The 20,302-nt window shown below is 37.5% G+C and overlaps 1 protein-coding gene across 1 annotated transcript in view; it reads left to right on the top strand.

The window, feature by feature from the left end:
* The window catches only part of SLC9A9 (solute carrier family 9 member A9), a 207,940-nt gene that overhangs the window by 78,792 nt on the left and 108,846 nt on the right, over nt 1-20,302 (top strand). The window contains exons 7-9 of the mRNA XM_065674907.1: nt 2,838-2,976; nt 3,725-3,830; nt 14,106-14,194. Of these exons, the coding sequence (XP_065530979.1) occupies nt 2,838-2,976; nt 3,725-3,830; nt 14,106-14,194 (334 nt within the window). The remainder of the gene's footprint in view (nt 1-2,837; nt 2,977-3,724; nt 3,831-14,105; nt 14,195-20,302) is intronic.

A 20,302-nucleotide genomic window follows, 5' to 3' on the forward strand; every position in this document is an offset into this window, starting at 1 on the left:
CTGTACTTTTAATTATCATTCTCTCTAGTGTTAAACTCTGTAATTTAGGTTTTAGGTCACATAATTGGCTTGGCAGGAAGTACTAGAATAAACAGGATGAAATGCTGTTCTGTTGAAATACAGCAGATACATATAAAAAAACTATCAAGTAAATTAGTATGCATTTTAGATGCTTAAAAGGGTTAAAAGTTAGTGTTAAAGAAGAAAAATATATAGAAAAAGAAATTATAGCTCTAGTACAGAACAATGCAAAATGAAAAATAGAACTAAATACTCTTTGAGCTGCAGGGAAGCTTGGGTTCTGGAAAGATTTAGACCAGAAACCACAGTTAGCATAATGAGCATATGTTGTGTTATGATGCTTTTAAAAAATCATGGGGTTTGGGGGTATATTGAGTAGAAAAATTTCCCAGTGAGAATGAGTCACTCCATATTTGATCCTGAAATAGCTACGTTAAGAATAGGATGCTTTCTTCTTGTTTTCTCCATACCTGAAAGATGTTGGTAAACTGGAGAGCAAACTGGAACTCTAACTGGTCTTAACAAAGTCAACTTTCCTTGCCTTAAGGTTAACTTCCTTCATATGAAGTATCTTAACTTTCTATTAAGTGTATAATATAAAGTCAGTTAATGACTATGGCTTACATTTGACTACTAAACTTTTACTACATATCAAGTTGTTTTGTTGGGATTTTTTGTTTTATTTTTTATTACTGAGCATCCCTTCCATAGGCAGAGCCCATCGATAGAATAGAATAATTTTCCTTGATTTTACGATGTAGTCAGGTTGACCTCTCTGAATTCTCCACTCAATACTTGCAGCAGCACCTGTGGCACAACAGATCATTTCTGGATTTATAATTCACTAAGCGATACAGAACAGCAGCTGTATACTTATTTGGGGCAAATCAGAGAACCAAGTGGGTGCTTTGCTGTCAAGACGCACCTAAAAGTTTTAGGTCTTACAGTTCCAGCTACACTACCAAATAGTTTAAATAACTGACTAAACCAAAGCCCTCCCTAAGTATACAAAATACACTTAGTAAATTAGACTACAAAGATACAATGTCACAGTTGATAGCATTTCCATAGAACTATTCCATTGATTTACAGAATGTATCTATGACTTAATACAATTCTTTATTTCATATGGGGTCTAAAACAATACATTTTGAGTAGGACAGAGATGATAAATATTTGAAGAATCATCTGAAGGCAAGAGAAGCAAAGAATTATAACTGAACCCTGATCTAAGAGAGTCATGATTGAAAGAGGACTGCGAATTTAGATAGAACATGTTGTTAATTAGCATTTCCTCTGGGAAACATATTTTGTGTACTTACATTAATAGCACTTTCTGCTACAAATCATCTCACTATTTTTTGTAGTGGTGGTAATCAGCATAGCTGGAGATACCAGGTTTTGGTGCTAAGTAATTTCTGTTTGTCATGGTTTAAGCCCACCCAGTAGCTCAGAATATGCAGCCACTCTCTCACTCCTCCCTTCTCCCCCCGGGATACTGTTGTAGAGGAGAAGTATTCACCAGTCACTTTTAGTGGTGCTCCACCATATGCCTTTAGAATCCTTGTGCCTTTTTTACAGACTGAAAGCATAAGATCTGTTTTCACATGTCTTCATCATTCCTAAATGAATTCCTAAATGAATGCAACTTTTTAGAAAATCCTCCATACAGAGCTTCATCTCCAAGCCTCATCTCCAGATGGAAGACATCAGACTGCAGGGATCAGAGTCTTAATATGCAAGAGCTTAAAATAGTCAAACCATTTTTAAAATTCTAAATTTTTAATGCTTAAAATACCAATCATTTTCCAGCAATCCAAGCTGCTTTCTCGAATCCAGTGCCAAGCTGACTACATTTTCTTTGACAGCGAACATAAAAGACCTACAGTACTGAAAGCAACAGAACCACAAAGATCTAAAATGTTGCTCAATTACTTTGGGAGGCTTAGAACTATTTTGTGTCTGTTAAATTTAATGTTTTGACAAGAAAAAAGGCATACATACTTTGTGTTACTAGTATTCTGGGCAATAACTGACTAGAGGCAAGTAACAGCTCTGAAACTGAAAAATACTTTAGTGCACAGTATTCCCTTTTGTAGCATCGTTTCCCATTCAGAAGTGCTCTTAATGGCTGTACCCAGGGCTGGGATACAGAAGGTCACCTTTGCCAACTGCAGCAATTTCTTTCTGTGGGACAACATTCATTCTGTCCACAAGGTTTCCTACTGTTGAGCTCTTGATAGGGTTTCAGCTCTATTTATGAATCTCTATTTACATCAAGAAGGGAACTATTAGATGGTTTATGACAAGATTGCTGTGCAGATTTGGTACCTACTGTGATTTGTGTCACCCATTTGAGCCTCAGCCATAAAGCTGCTCTTTTTATCAAGAATATTTGTGAATATATAACTGCTCTGAAGACGTATGACCAATAAATAATTCAAAGTTATTTATGTTCCCTGCAATTTTCTTATACACCTACCACCTTTTAATGTTTAGTTGGCCTAGAAACAATATTCTTTATGGCACTTCTAGTACAAAAATGTTTACTGACTGGCAGTAGACTATTGATTTCCACTGTGATACTTCGAAAATAAACTGGTCCATCCACCCCCCTAGTCTCCATCTGCTTTGCTCTCCAATCTGCCATTATGCATTAAGAGAGACAAGAAGCCTTGAGAGAGAGAAGCCTTGTTTTGCATTTTGAGTCCCTAAGATGTCCATTTTCAATTATTCATTCCAAAATCATAACAATGTGATTGACTTCATTATTCCCTTTTCTCTCCCTCTCCCCCATCCCTTCATTTTCTTTTCAGCTCCATATCCATTTACAGTCCTAAGGAGAATCCTAACACATTTGATGCGGCTGCTTTCTTCCAGTCAGTGGGAAATTTCCTAGGAATCTTTGCTGGATCATTTGCTATGGGATCTTCTTATGCCATTGTCACAGCTTTAATATCCTTTATGGTTTGTTTTCAGAGAGAAAATCTATAGATGTAAAAAAAAAAAATGTGTGATATCTGAGGCTGAGCATCCTTAGTGTGAGCCTTAACCTTTCCTCTGGTGATTCAAGACTTCTCAAACAAATCGTCAAATCACAAATTGTCAGGAAAGTTCATTTGTTAGAAGCCACAAAGAATTTTTTTTCAACATTAGGCAAGACTCTGGTCTTTATTTTACTATTTATCAATAATTACATTTTTAGGGAAGTGTTTCGAAGTATTTTGAGGTTAAAACACTAGACTACAAATCCAGTCAGTCAGTTTATCTAAGTTAGAAATAAAAGGCATATCTGTTGTCCTGCATTTTTACTGTAAAATACAACTGTAGAAAAAGCAGTGCTTTTCATGTTTCTTGCATTTGATGCAAAGGTAAATAAATACCAGTTTGGTTACAAAACTGGAAAAGAATTACTTACTTTCCCCTTTTCCTGGGCAAAGAATACCAAATGCAACCAGTGAGGCATTAATTCAAAACTCACAAAAGTACTTGAAATAGCTGACTTGTAGAATTCACCTGTTTAAAACTTCCACTGGATTTTCCTCTTTAAGGTAATTTAGAAGGTGTGCAGTTTTTCCTGAGCTCAACATGTATAGGTGGTGTAGGGGGCTAGCTTGCTTTCTTTCATTCTTTATCAGGTTGGGGGCAATTTTCACTTACAAAACATTTGGGATTTTATTTTTCCTTAGTAATCTTTTCGCACTTGACAAAATTTACAAAGCTGTGTGAGTTTCCTATGTTGGAAACAGGTCTGTTTTTCCTCCTGTCCTGGAGTGCGTTCTTGTCAGCAGAAGCTGCTGGTCTTACAGGTAAGTGTTGCCTCATACTGAATAAAAGCAGTTTCATAATATGCCATTAGTATGGAATAATGGTACATTTATTTTGGGCATGACATCATACGTAAATCTTCTAAAACCCAGTTACTCTATTGAAGATAGTTTCATCTTTAAGAACAAATCTGTAGAGACAACGAATAGCTCTTTGAGACAGACTTACTAGATCAGGCTAAAGTCCTCAGTCTTTCTTGATTATGTTCCTTACATTGTCCTATTCCTAGTGGTCCCACCATGCCGCTATGAATCCCACTATTTTCTGCCCAGCTATAGCACCAAAAATGTCAGTAAGTAAGAGGGAGCAAATATGCAGTGCCATGTGACTGTCAGAGACTGTGTGCTCCTCTGCATGCACTGCCTGTCCTGGTCTTTCCTTTTTTCCATCAATGACTGAACATTGGACAGGGCCATCCTCAACACTGCCAGTGGGTTGCAGCCAACTCTGGATGGTTTTTGGTTTTGTTTTGGGGTTTTTTTTTTTTAAATCACCTTGTTCAGTGCACCTATATAAACACCTTTTGCTGCAGGAGGTCACAGTCATGTCCCAGTAACAGGTAGAAAGACACGCAATCTGATTGTTTTTTTCATTAACACTGAGAAAGGAGTTGTACAGTCACAGTCAAGTGCATACCCAGGGACTGCATTACAGAGTCCACAGGAGTTTAGGCAAAATTTGAAAACAGGTATAGTTGACCTAGACGGCAACCTATTGTATAGTTTGATTTGAAAGAACAAAGTTGGTAAGACCCTGGTCATTTTAATGTTCTTGATGATGTCACCTCTGAAATCTAGTGCTCTAATTAAAGTCACGGAAAGGCAGCGGAAGAAAACTGCTTAATGGAATGTTAATGCAGCCCATGCTGTTTTGTTTGCAAAATTGTTCAAAGTTCTTTGAAGTCAACAGTTATATTTTTACTGGCTTTTATGGAGCCAGCATGTTGCTTTTTTAATATTAGCCGCACAATCTTACTATTTCCGAATGGATATTAACTTCTGCATCTTGGGCAGCTTTGCCTTATTAAATACACAATTTTGCATCCTGCTTACTGCCAAAATCTTCAGGCCAGTGAATAAAAGAGAGGCACATGGACTAAATGAAAGAGTGATATTTCATCACATGGATGAAAATCCAATACCAGCTGAAAGAAAAGTCCATTTACTGTTTTAACAGCTCTGTGCTGGTTTTGTCTGGATAGCTGGTATGGGGCTGTGTTTTGGATTTGTGCTGCAGGGTTGATAATTCAAGAATGTTTTCATTATTGCTGAGCAGTGCTTACACAGAGCCAAGGCCTTTCTGCTCCTCTCCTCACCTCACCCTGTCATCAAGTAGGCTGGGAGTGCACAGGAACTTGAGAGGGGATACAACCTGGACAGCTGACCCCAACTGATCTAAGGGATATCCCATATCATATGATGTTATATCCTAGCATATAAAGCTGGGGGGAGAAGAGGGAAGGGGGAAGACATTTGAAGTAATGGCATCTGTCTTCCCAAGTCACCATTATGCATGGTAGAGTCTGCTTTCCTGGAGATGGCTGAACACCTGCCTGCTGATGGGAAGCAGCAAATGAATTCCTTGCTTTGTTTGTGTGCACAGCTTTTGCTTTACCTATTAAACTGCCTTTATCTGAACCCATGAGTTTTCTCACTTTTACTCTTCCCCCATCCCACCAAGGGAAGGTGAGTGAGCAGTACTGACTTCCTAATCCAACGACATCCAAGGAAAGTCTGTTTAAAAATACATTCCTAGAAGAGAACAAGGATGCTATGTTTCAGCAAATGCACAACTGAGAAGTTATACATTATATCCAAAAAGTGGATTTGTAAGGGAAACACTAACATCTTTCACAGCCTGTACCAAAGGTAATTTCCATTTCTTGGGCATAGGAACAGACTGTATGTCCAGCCAAAAAATAATTGGAATGTCTTTTTTGTCTATTGCAAATGTGATGACAGACAGCATAGTCTCTCCTGGTAGTCACTCTGGAAAGCTATTCCTTTCTCTTTTCTTTTGCAATCTATAAAATAGCTGAAAGAAAAAACTTAATTATTAAACACCACAGATGGGAAGAAATTTTAAATTAACAGAGGAAGAGCCAAAGAAAGAGATTGGAATCAAAGTAAAGTTTGAACTTAAGCAAAAACATAGAAAATTGTTGGGAAATTTATCTATTTCTTATAAATAAAGGACTTGATGTAGGCATAAAAAGCAGAAGTGCTCTGCCAACACACAGATTCAAGGAAACGTATCAAGTCCTTTTGGGTCTGTCACTAGCCTTTTTTCCATGGGTGTGTTCTGAGTTTCAGGTGCAGATTGTTTAATCATACTTTTGTGAGAAGGCAAAGTTTAATCTTGAAAGTTTCATCAGTTGAGCCTTTCTCATTTAGTTTCTGTGAAAGGCTTTTGTTAGAAGCTGTTAGAGTGGAAAAAAAAAACTCATGGAGCCTTTTTTGTAGCTTCAGAAGTTAAAAGCTGTGTTTTGCAAATGCATTGATTTTATTAGCAGTGTGCTAACACTACACTTTAGAGTGGTTATTTTTAGTTGTCTGATTTAACCAAGTTTTATATTGCTCTCATCTCTCAGTCTCATCTGAAATAGCTCAAACTCCCCTCCTTTCAAAATATTACTTTAAACATCCAGTTCAGCAAGAGAATTACTGTACCGGTTAAGAAATCTGTGAAAATGCAGTTATTGTGTGCAGTCTCCCACACTGGTATGTTATGTATGAAATACCTGTTGCAGAAGGTGTGGGGAGCCCAGGGGAAAGCCTGTTATCCTTCTGAACACAGCTATTAATCCACTGACTATCATTTCCAGTCTTTTCCAGCTTACTCCCTTTGTCTCTCTTAATGCATACAACTAGTTTTACAGACAAGTGTATTTATCCTCAAAAGCAATTATTAGAAGAGCGCATCATAACCATGCAACACTGCTTGACCACTCTGTTCAACTAACTAAATTCCTAGTTTGTAGTCTTTTAACTTCACTAAACTTGCTTCAAAAATTAACTTGATCCATTGTACACTTATGCCTATACTCATCTTAATTTTCTTGGATACTGTGTTTTCTCTGTTCTTTCTAAATGAACTTCAAAAGATTAACACTAGACATAGATATTACCCTGTAGCTATTAAGTAATATAATTGCAAAATAATTTATTCTTATAATGCCTTCCATACTAGTTCTTCAATCACTGTGAGTCGTTTGAAGTCTAATACTGAAGTATGTCATAATTTATAAATAATAGGCTATACTGGTTTTGTGTAACCAGTATATGGAGCTCTCTTGTTTAGCTTGTAGATTTTTAGAGCAAAATGCAAATGGAGAGTAGAGCAAGTGGACATTTTATAAAATATTTTATTCCTCTACCTGAAGATATCCCATGGTATAAAACACACAATGTATGGCCTGGCCCTGGTTGAAAACTGGATGTGATCAAACCAGAAAATCAAAATAAAAATCTGGGATGACTACACAATTATTGTCACACTGATAAATGTAAATTATAAATTAATGTTATGGTTATTAATCTTATAGCTATATCATCCGGCTGTGGCATCTGCATGATGAATTGAACTAAATAGCCACTCAAATAAAAAGAAACTAATATACCTGCAAAAAAGCACTCAAATATATGTGAATTTACTTGGGTGTATGTAATTAATAAATGCATACTTCAAAGTCATGTAGAAGCTATCAGTGCAAAAGCATCAAAAGTATGGCCAACCACCTCTAATTTTTACATGCCAAAGACCTGTGCTATGAAGCCAAGAAAGACAATAGATCTTGAACACAAAAATCTTGGATGGGTTCGTCTTTTTTCCTTTACTGATTTTCAGAGCCCAGCCCAAAATTCTTGTTTTCTGATAATTATAAAGGAAATAGCTTGTGATAATAAATTACTGCTGCTTCCTTACCTTCAGCAATTCTTGTCTGAACATTTTGTGATATATGTCTGACATTTGCCTTCTCATTCAGGGGCTCACAGGAGCACAGAGTATACCTAGTGAGAAAGCTTTTCTTCCAAAAAAATGGTAATAAGCAGCAGCTTATTATGACTGATGTACCCAGGACAAGCCTGAAGATCTGGTCTCTCACTGGGGCAGTTTTGTGCTACCTTTGTATCTTCCCTTATTTAAAATGTTGTGACTGGTTATTCTTGTACCACTCTCAGAAGGGATCTACCCAAACATTTCTGACTGCAGTTTTGAGCACTGTGAGCATAATGCATGTTGGTACCTGATTGGCTTTAGTTCACAGAGCTGACATAATTCAAGAAAAGGAAGTTATTCTGGGTTTTAAATTCTAAACTTTGTGGTTTTCTTTCCTTTCTTCATAAGTAATGTGCCATGTTGTGTCATTCAGGGAAGTAGACAAGCTTCTCCCAGCAATGAGGATGATTTGACCTTGGCTTCTACGTCAAAAGGAAAGAGACCTCAACTGCCTTAAGCTGTAGCTCTGCCATCCTAGGAGAGAAGGATGAAATTTAGGTCTAATTAGATAGATATTAGCTATTCTTAGATATCTATTCATGGATAAGTAGATAGCATTTGGGCTGCTGTGTAGATTAAGGTGACAACTGGGCTAGATTGCTGTGAGTTACTAATCTGTTACTTCCCTACAGACCTTCAGAGATGGCTCTAAAGTCAGGTGGACTCTTTACTTCGGAGGAAGCTCTAGACATACTATAGTGGCATATAAGCTAGATCCAATACCCTGTGTAATTTCGGTTATCCCATTCAACAGCGCGGCTTGACCAGACTGTGCACGTATTTGAGTTAGTTGCTTGGCTTTGACTAATTTAGGTCCTGTTGTAGGGACATCCTTTTAGGACAGTAAGAGAAAAAGAGAAAGGTGTTTTTTAGAGAAAAGTACATATTCCAGCACAGAGCTCTAACTGAGATCAGTGATCAGTTGCATAGCAGTGAAGTCTTACTGCTAGTGAACAGGTTCAGGATAAACAGGTAAGCATTCAGTGTATCTAGAATAAAACCTGTTATGTCTCAGCATAGGAGTTGCAATCCAAATTGAATTCATCAATTCATTTCTGGTTATAACAGTACAACACTGAGACTCAGGTCTTGCTTGAAGCAGCTGGGTGCATTACCAATGATCAGTCCTCATATGAGGGCCTAAAAAACTCTCCCAGCTGTCTTTTGTTGCTTTAAGTCACTTCAACATAAAATCAATCTCAGACAACTCCAGAGATAAAAGCTTCATGAACAAAGGACCGGCTTTGGTTCTGCATTGGTGCAGGTCTGGTGAAAGAAACCTTAAATCTTTGCTTTAGTATCAAGAAAATGATTTGTCACACTTCATACCCTCAGTGAAAACAGACTGAATAGGGATATTGTTGCTACTGGGTTTATAGCCTTATTATTGCAACAATTTGATGCAGAACACAGTGCCTCATTTCCTGCCACTCACAAAATCAAGTATGCACTGGGATGTGTCCAGTAACTGCTGTAGGGATACTCTGACATAAATATGACTCCAAAGTAAATGCTATTTGACTTAAATAATTTCTCTATTACCCAGTGCTCATTATTCTCTTTTTCACATATTTCACTATCACTGATGAAAGACCAGTCTTTGTTGCTTGTTTTACCGTGGCATTTGCAGAATAGTGTGCATCATTAAAAATGCATTTCTGAAGCTCTGGAATGCTTCAAATTTGGGATGAAAATCAGTCAGTTTACCTATAGACCCTTTCAAATGGAGTTATACATTTCATCCACTCCCTTGTTAGATGGAGGTTGGATCGTTTGCTTGTTCGAATTTATTTCTAATAAAAACTTTTCAAAGAGGTTGAGCTGCAGATGAAAGTTTATCGTGACTATAACCATTTTATTGTGAGTTAGTGAAAAAATTCACTAAGTTCACTAATAAACACAAGCAGCTCTATTGCACTTAACAGGCACATTTCCATTAAAAATGTTCCCTGCTTATTTTGAGTTAGTAATTAAATAAATCAGCAATTATAGTACTAAGTATCTTAGTAATAACTAAATTTGCCACTTAAAAAATGAAACAATGTGACAGCACTGAAAATGTGACCTAAGTCTCCAACATCCCAAAATTATAGCACTGAGCAATAAGGACAGGTCAAAGGACCATCTCACTTTATCTGCCCACCTGCATCTAATAAATACTTTCTGTTTCCAATCTCAGTATTATCATGTTTGGTCTTACCTGTTTCTCTGTGAAAGAAAGCCTGAAATAATTTAATTACCTAATTAATCTGCCATATGCCATTCATACAATATTTAGATACCCAGCTAACTTTAAGATCCAGCTTTGATAGCCTTACAAAGAAATGCAGGTTGTTTTTTCCTTCTAGCTAAAAAGTTCTGTGTTTGCCTCTTTAGGTACTTCTCTGCCCTTTGTTGTTGCATTAACGTGTAATTGGTCGTTACTTTTAAGTAATCATTTTTATGGCAATGCATTACAAACAATTTTCTCCAAGCCTTTTAATGAACCATTCATTGTGAGCGGCATGGCTGGTGCATATTCAGCCTTCAATTGCTGCAATTGAAATATTCCACTGCATTCCCCCAGTCTTCCCTGGAAACAGGATATCTGGTTTCTACACTTGCATAATTGCATGGTTCAGATCATTTATTCCTATTGTAAAATTAGATTTAGGCTATTTTATTCCTCATGTCACTCAGTTCTCTAACAGTTTCTTAGCAGTCAAAAAACATTTTATAATCATAGTGGAATTTAATAGTCAACATTAAAAATGCAAGACTTGGCATGATGATTCATCTAGAAGAAACTGAATCAGAAACTCTTATCTCCATTTCTGTTACTGAGCCCAGAGCTAGTGATACTTAGCAGCATTACTGATTGGCTGTATTTTTTTTACTGAAATTTCATTGTTTGAGCATCCCATTGCACATTATTAATGCCTTGAGAATTTTTAAACTCCCCAGATCAGTTCTGCACAATCAAATACACTTACTGAGAAAAAAGATTTAGATGCACTGAAGAGAACAATTAGACCTCAGAAAAACATGAACTTCCTGGAATGTATTTAAGAAGTAACAATCTCACTACTCCCCACATTGTGAAGTCTTAGTGTAGTTATAAAAAATAAATATCAAAACAGACATAAGAAAATAAATATTAAACAACAAAGGCACAGCAGTTAAAGCTCAGCGGAATTTCTCTTGGCTACAGAGACTGTGTTCTGTAGAAGTAGTACAGGTAAATTTACAATATAAAGAGAACCCAGAAGCAAAGAAGATGTCCACTGTGGTTTGTGGGGGAAAAAAAAAAAAGATTTGCTTTCTCATTTTCTTTCTGATGGCAGTTATCCCTTGTGCCAAATTCATCTCAGAATTTTGTCTTCCATACTTTTTTCTTCCATCATGGGCATATTAATGCTAGGCTTCAGTTCTTCCCAGAAATAAGAGGGGCTTGCAAGTAAAGGAAGTTGAATTTTATTGGACAGTACTTTCATGATTAGCAATCCAAAGAGAGTCAGAAATATGAGAAAGGCATGGTAAGGTACTAATTACTTTAACTGGTGTGTGGCAGTGTGTAGTACACACACATACACACATTCACACACTCTCCCAGTGAAGTAGTTTCAGCATTGTCTAAATTTTTCCTTTGCCATGTTTCTTTATCCCTACAATGCTTTAGGGGAGGAGGATAAACCTGTTAAAGAACTTACTGAGGCACCAGCACTTTCCCCTGATACTTGCTCAGCACATTACCATTCATTTTTTCCTGTGACCATGTGAAGCCTGGCCTGCTTCTATTAGTCCTTTTGAAGTAGCAGATTGTTTTATATCAGGTTTGCCATGCTAAAGCCTGCAGCACTGTAGATTCTGCCCCTTACTGAGCCTCTTCTTGAGGGCCTTTGTAAATTTAGGAGAGTCACCATCCTGGAGCAGATGGAGGAGCCTTACCCAGTATCAAGTTCAGGACTGAAGGCACAGGCTGGGATTATTTTCACAATTGTACGTCATGCTTTTTGCTTTCAGTACTGGTTTATATGTTTCAGTTCATGCTAATTTAACCCAATAAATGCCTAGAAAGCTGCTGTAGATTACACGGATGGATGCTGCCTAAACTTGGATGGGTATCTTTTGCTTCCTTTATTGCCTCAATGTGTTTCCTTGAATTCATCAGTGTTATCTCAGTACAAGTAAGCAGCCTATGAGCTAAAAATTACCTAACAATTTGCAGAGCAGCCCATGAGGAAGCAGAACTAAAATGCTAATTAGAGCTCAAAGGGGAAGCAGTGAGTAGAAGGGCTGAAAGGCACAAGAACTAAAGCACTGTGGGACGGATGGTGGAAAACTGCCTATATGTGAACCGCAGAGATCACAGGTGTGCAGTGATCACACTGCAGTCTGGCTTTGCGTAAAACCAGTCATTGCTCTTGTGCTCTTTTCGCAAAACTAGTCAGAAACTAAGCAGAACTTGCATGCTCCATATGCTTCAGGAAATGCATGTGGAGATTTCCAGGGGAATGATGATTGGAATGGACATGAACAAGCCCTGAGCTGTTGTGTAAATAATTATCTATGTAGACATGCCCCAAGTTTAAGGAAAGCATAGAGTTTTCTTTCTCCATGGGCATTTAAGTGTGATTACTGGTGATATGTTTTGCTTGTTTGTTTTTTATTTTCTCCCTGTGTGGGTTCCTTCTGCCTTATCAGTGTCCAGAACTGACACAAAATTGCAGTTACACTCTGATCAGCTACTTTAATTATAATACTGCATTACAGTGACATTGCTCAATGATTCTAGTGAGTTAGAACTAGGGCCAGCGAGGAAGCTTTAAAAAATAAGAAATATCACTACAATACAGTTATTTTTCCTGACAAACCTGCTGCCCTTCTTCTTAAGACCTTCCAGAAGCTGGGAAGTATAATTACTGCCGCATGGCTAGAGAAACTGACCTAGTCATCCTGTGCAACGCAGCTCACACTTGCCATAGTATCACTTTGTAAGTGATGTTGTGTTGTCTACCTTAAACACTGTTAAACACTGTTTATGATAAGGCTAAAAATCAGGCACAGACTGAAATGACTTTCCCTGATTTCAGTCATTCTGGACCAATATTACATTTTATTTAAATGTAATAAAATTATTTTTGGCTTACCAGTCTGCCAAAATTTTCCAATAACCCTTCATGTTATGATTATGTTAGTCTTGCCTAACTGTCAGTAAGATTATGGTCAGTTGCTACCATGTATTAATTAAAAGAGATTTTCTACAGTTTTAGCCAAATACATAGCAGTGGAATGTGTGATGGACCAGGTAGAAGACTCAAACCCTTCCTGACTTTTAGCAAAGAAACAAAAATCTAGTTTGTTTGAAAGATGCCTCATAAAACCATGCCAAGTGCAAGGTCCATCACCTGAGTTGCAGCAATCCCAGGCACAGCTACAGGTTGGGCAAAGAAGAGATTCAGAGCAGCCCTGTGGAGAAGGGCCTGTGGGTATTGGTCAAGGAGAAACTTAACATGAGCCAACTTCGGTGTGCACTCGCAGCCCAGAAAGCCAACTGTATCCTGGCCTGCACCAAAAGGAGCGTGACCAGCAGGTCAAAGGAGGTGATCCTGCCCCTCTACTCTGCTCTTGTGAGACCTCACCTGGAGTATTGTGCGCAGTTCTGGTGTCCTCAATATAAAAAGGACATGGAACTGTTGGAACAAGTCCAGAGGAGGGCCACGAGGATGATCAGGGGACTGGAGCACCTCTCATATGAAGACAGGCTGAGGAAGTTGGGGCTGTTCAGCCTGGAGAAGAGAAGGCTGCATGGAGACCTCATAGCAGCCTTCCACTACCTGAAGAGGGCCTATAAGGATGCTGGGGAGGGACTCTTCATTAGGGACTGTAGTGACAGGACAAGGGGTAACGGGTTAAAACTTAAACAGGGGAAGTTTAAATTGGATACAAGGAAGAAGTTCTTCACTGTCAGGGTGGTGAGGCACTGGAATTGGTTGCCCAAGGAAGCTGTGAATGCTCCATCCCTGGCCAGTGTTCAAGGCCAGACTGGACAGAGCCTTGGGTGACACGGTTTAGTGTGAGGTGTCTCTGCCCATGGCAGAGGGGATGGAACTAGATGATCTTAAGGTCCTTTCCAACTCTAACTATTCTATGATTCTATATCTTAAAATTTTTTTCTTATAAAATGTTATTAACAATCTAATTAGCTTTTTTTATGCAGCCTTTTGGCAAACTTAAGAAAACAGAAGCAGCTAACTGTTTTTCTCTCTGAATTTCAGGTATTGTTGCAGTCCTTTTCTGTGGAGTCACACAGGCACATTATACCTACAACAATCTGTCACCAGATTCCAAAATGAGAACTAAACAGGTATGACACAGAAATAACTGTGTCTTCAACTGGTGTAAGGGATGCTCAGAGGTACTGGAATGTATCTGGAAGGGACTTTGTTATTAATGCAAAGGAAGAGGCTTATGTTTTCATTAGGGGAAAGACTGGAGATTTTGCCAAGAAAACAGTAACAATTTTCTGGATAAGCAAAAAATATGAGAATCTGTTCTTCCCAAGAGACCTGAAATGTTAGCTGGGGAGATGAAGGGTAAGGAAATAACAATTTATGCTAGTTTTGGTACAAAAATGCTGTGAAGTTAAGGAAATCAAAGAGCTCCAGTAAATCAGAGAGAAGTGGTCTGAGAGACTGGATCCATATGGATTTTTTGCAAAGGGACTGTATAAGCTGCAGCCTAGCACACAGACTTGAGCAATGACATAATTTATTTTCTGCCTCATTAAAAATCTGACATAATTAGAAAGATAATGACTTTTTTCCATTGTCTTATTTAGTTTAAAGAATGGAGAAATTTGGGCATCCATTTTTTGTTTGTACAGGTGACTAGTCCAGTTGTAATTATCTTTTTAAAACTGGGGGCTCTTCTCAGTACTAGATATATGGCATTGCAATGTTCAAAATGCTTTTCAGCACAAGGGGTAATTTTAGACTACTTCATCATTACCTAGATCCTGTAAGAAGTCATTTAAATGCAGTTTTCTTCCCTTTTAATGTTGACTCGTATGTCCCAAGAAGCCTTGGTTGGAGAAACTCTATCTCCTAGAACTAAATGGAAGCATATGGTCTGAGACTATAATTTTCATGATTCTATCTGATACCTTTTTCAGCAATTCCTCTGATTTAACCATTGGAATTTTTACTTAGAAAATTTTACTGGTTCTTTTACATCACAATTTCATAAAAAAATCCGATTTTCTAACAAAAACAGATTGATAGAAAAAAATATTGGCCACTGTATCAATTCAACTGTCAGATTTTAAATCACCAAAGCGGTTTCTGGTCAGTACTTCTAGAATAAAGTGTGAACTATTGAACAGGATTGCATTTCTTCACACCAGCAGAGACTGATGCTTTCCAAAAGCATTCCAGTAGAAAAAATAACCTTTCTCTGATAACTGTACAATAAGGGAATAACATTTATGTCTACTACTATTTTGCGGAAATACTGAATTGCATATGCCATTATTACCCTTGCATCTGACTGTTACATTTTGAATACAAGACTTTTTCAAGGATTCATCTGCATGATTTAGTGATGCATAGCCTCAGAGAGAGAAATTAAAAAAGAAAGGCCATGGTATTTTTACTTACATAGGAACCTTTTCAACTACAGATGTAACTAACATTTAGTTTAAATGCATAGTGGTTTTGTTCATGTTTACTCTGTTATTCCCTTGCATTCAACAGTGCAAAACAGCAAAAATAAACTGAATCTACCCTTGAACACATAGAAAAGGGATTATGTGTTTCTCTATAGAGCTGTGAGTTTTATGCACCCCTTCTGTTTTTCTCTTCCCCTGTAAGCTCTTAATCCTTGCCTCCCTTACAATATGGTTCAAAAATTTTTGTTTAATTCCTGTAAATTCTTCTAATTTATTTTCTAATCCAAAGATTACCCTTTCATAAGCAGCTGTTTCAGCAAGACCTGCACTACCTCTTTCTTTCTGTCCCCAAAAGAACTCTTTTCAAGCAAATTTACTAAGCCAAACACTTTGGTATTCTCACAATCGTATATGACTTGAGAGCATTTTAAATTAATATGGTTGCTTGGACAGACAGCTTTGCTCCTAATCTAAGTCATTTTTATTACTCATTACAGGCCAAAATCAAGGGTGCTTCAGTTCACTTGCAGAATTATTCTAAAGCAGCCTCTTTTGTTACAATATGACAGATCTTTCAATAAGGACTGGTAAACTATAATGCACACGGACAGAACAGTAAGTTAAGACCAAAGCTAAAGCTAACAAACCCCACAGAAATTAGATTTAAAACTGTAAATCAGATTGTGAAATTGTGTTAACCTGTTTTTAAACAAATGCTTCTTTTATACTGCTTCGCACATTTTTCTTTATATTTTTACCAGCTATTAAAGTTTCATAGCTTGATGGTAAAATTCAGTACACAATGATAGAGGCTGTATTTCTGGCCATGATACAGGAGTTCTGCATTTCTTAACAATACCTCATCATTTCCCTTAAAAAAATAGATTTAAAAAAAAAAAAAAAAAGAAAAAAAGACGTATGATTTTCTTCAGATACAGATATAAAATGAAAACTTATCTACAGTTCTTAAATGAGAATTCAAGGACCTCTATTAAGAATGTCTGTCAAAAGATGCCATGTAAGTATTAGTCCCCATGTATCCTTTATTGTCTAGTCAATCACTGTTTGACAGTCTATGAGAGAGAAATATTAGATTTTAAGCGTCTGAACCTTAAAGAATCTTACAAATTTTGTCAAAATCAATGGATTATTTTAATATTGTCATAAGTAAGGTAATAAATGCTTAGTGAAAATGCAGGCTTTAGAGAGGTTTCATTCAATCCAATTATCCCAATTCTCTCTTAAGTATCTACAAACATTAACTTTGTGTGGGTTTTGGTTGGGGTTTTTTATTTATTTTATTTTTATTTTTTTAACATGAGTGATGTTTTATACCAGTATTTTTAAGTCATCATCACCATTGACCTGACTATGGTCATTGTGATTTCAACATTAAAATTGACACTGCCATCCGTGGAAAAAAGGTTCGGTCATACATTTAAAGTTTAATTTATCCAATATGTCTTTAACAAAGGAGAAGATGAAACTGTTAGGACCTGATCAAAAGCTGTTTGATTCTATGCAGCTTTCTCTAGAATTATTTACAGCTGCTATTATAACCTCATATTATGCTGCAGGCAAGCAACAGTTGCTTCTAATTCTTGGGACATTATAGTTCAGATTTTACATTAGGTTCTTCAGATGCACAGTTGGGCTGTGTGGATTTGCTCAGCTGCGAGTCAGTCAGTGGCTAGGCAGGGTATTGCTAGATAAACAGAAATTACTGGTTTGTTGAAAGTGGGTAGACTGTAAATCCTACAGGTCATCTCTAGAAAGAGATGCATGGACAGCACTGTGTTTTCTACAGAAAGAGAAGAAATTCCTTGCTATTTTTTCCTCTCTGCCCTCTAGCACTTTTACTCAAATACCAGGCTGAGACGAGCACAGTTTTCTAGTAGTGGAGTATTAAGAGAGGCTTCTGCCTTTCTCTAATGGCTATAAATATTATCCATCATACTTGTGAGTTATATTATTTATGTTCTCTTAACTCCAGAGAATAGCTACAATGAAGAGACCAGAAAACAGCACTACCTCTCTTCGGTTAAGTATGCAAGGGTATGGAGAATTCTGCTTTCACACAAAATACAGTCCCAACAAATAAATTATGGGAAAGGAATTCTGAGATGCAAACATCTCCTATTGAAGAAGAGCCAGGGAATTACTAGAAGGCACAGGAAATTATGTCCAGCCAGCAAGGGGATATGTCACACACTGCCCTGCCTGTCTCTGTTCATTTCACTACTCTAACCCTTGTTTACATAGTCAGCTCTGAAATAGTTGTTCTAACAAGCTCTTGAAGGTTGCCTTCTCAGGTTAGGTATAACAGTCTTTTTAATCACATTTTAAGTTAAACAGTTACATTTTTCACTGATTCTGATAACAAACCCATTAGGGAACACCTGACTTACAGACAAAACTTCTGGCCTGATTGTTCAGCTGCACTGGACATGCAGTATGCACAAGATGCCACATTAAGATTACAGCAGCCCTTCACCTCTGAGGTTTTACACAGGTTTGAGAACAGGGCAAAGGTAAAACAATAGAACGCTGTGCTGCATAACTTTTGAGCAGCTTTACCAAAGCATGTATTCTTACTAGGACCGCTTGAGCAAATTAACTTATACTGAAGGACTGAAAGTTCAGATTGGTCTTTGCTCACCGATGGACGTAGTACCAATTGCTTCAAATTTTAATTTCCACACTATAACACAGACATTATTATCTCCAATTATTGAAAGTCATCACTTTGCAGAGGAGCAGCTAATATCCCCTGAAAATCCCTTGAAAATACATTACATTTTCAAAAACTGCTTGGCTCATTTATGATATAGCTATACATTTTCCAACAAGGAAACAGGCTAGGGATCAATCAGCTGATTGCTGGATCATAAACTGTATTCCAAACAGAGTTTGGTGTAAAAGGGTTGTGTTTTTAAACATACTAATTTAATGTTAGTTAATCATATTATTTAAAACAAGTGGACAAAACAGTCATGAAACATACTTTTTAATGCCTCAAAAACTGTAAATCAAGTCATTAGAGTCTCTTGACTATGACATGCCACTGAATAGCATCAGTATGGACTTCATCCTTGATGCTGTTCCATCCATAGTGGACTCACTTCTGAAGTAAATTGGAATAAGAAACTATAAACTAAAAAGTAAAGTTTGGCAATGGATATGTCCAAATCTACTGAAGGAGGGCAGAAGGGGAACCAGGGCAGAAGGGGAACCAACAGCATCAGACAATGTTTACTACAAAGAGCCCTGTAGACTAGAAGACAAAGAGGTGGCTGAAATCAGTTTCTGGGTCTCTGTATCCAAATGAAGCACCATTCCTGTGATCTAGTCATTCTACTGCTTTTCTGCTGGCCTAGTTATCTCATAAACTAGTTACAAGCAGCCCTACGCCCAGCATGGAAACAAAAAATTCACATTCTGTAGGTTCATGTTACAATGACTATCTGACAGGATTCTCCTCACAGCTATCTTTCCATAATAAAAGAAATAATGCACTGCAAATTCTGCTCCAGCAGCAGAATGATATGTCATGAGTTGTTAAAAGCACATGCCAGGAGCTGCATCTACTGTTTTTATCTTTCTGTGAGAGAAGGGGTGCAGCTGACTAGGGACAGCTACATACTACTACTGCCAAAACTGTGTCAATCTGTTTGTGAGGTGTCCCACTCCAGATACCTAGCACCCATACTATATTTGGGAGACGCAGCCCTCTAAAATCATAGGGAACAACAATACAAAATGAAATGGGTTTAGTGCCATTATCTTAAATGCTCCACAGTCGCACAGGACTTGTGTGTGCCCTGTGGCTTTGGTCCTGCTATTTATATGAGTACTTAAAAGTCCAAATAACTACAGCTGTGCTTACTTCCAAAGCACACAACCTATTTGAATTTATCTCTAGTTAATACCTACTATTTTTTGTTATGAGGCATTGAACTGTTTGTAGACAGTTTACATTTCTGGGAAGGCCGCACAATTGTCAGGATATAATGGCTCTTACAAGTCAGCCTCTTGACTTTTAAAAAATTTTAGAGTATTTCTAGACTGAGGAAAACCCTACTTACAGCAAAATGTCCTGGATAATTAGCAGAGCAGCAACCACCACAAAATGTAGTTCTCATCCTTTTGAAATGAGCAGCCTAATTGGCAGCTGCTGTTGCGATTTGTTCAGGAGCTCTACGGAGGAAAAAATGACCTTTAAGGCACTGCAAGAGGTCAGATGTTTCCACACAAATTATTGGCAAAGAGAAAGACTGAAATAAAAGAAAGTTATCTTTCAAACAAGATTACTACCAGTACCAGATTCTTATCAGTCTTTGCATATGTGGTGTGCAGGAGGAATATGTTTTTCCAGCACAACACAATCACGGTGCCTGCAGGAAAATTTCATACTAGAATTTTTCCATTATATTCTGAAGTATATAGCACCACTGGCCATCTGATATAGGATAACATTTGATGACTAATGCTCTGTCTGAGGGTAAAGTGGAAATTCTTTTTAACTAATACACAGCACTTAGGCCTGGCACTCTTCAAAAAGTATTCAGGAGGTCTTTGCCTAAAGGATCCAACAAAGTCCAAATTCCTAATTAGGATTGAACAGGTTGCATATATTAAGTACTTTCTTCCATTTAAGTGGAGACTGAGCATAAAAGGTAGCTCTGATGGGCACTGTCTCCTCCTGTCTCATGCTTCCCTTTCTGCAGCTGAAGAAAAAAACCTCTCATCTCTGATCTCCCTGAACTCTTGCAAGTTCAGACTCAAAAGCAATAAAGATTGGGGCTT

Source organism: Lathamus discolor, chromosome 3, assembly GCF_037157495.1.
Source record: "Lathamus discolor isolate bLatDis1 chromosome 3, bLatDis1.hap1, whole genome shotgun sequence".
Taxonomy (NCBI): Eukaryota; Metazoa; Chordata; class Aves; order Psittaciformes; family Psittacidae; genus Lathamus; species Lathamus discolor.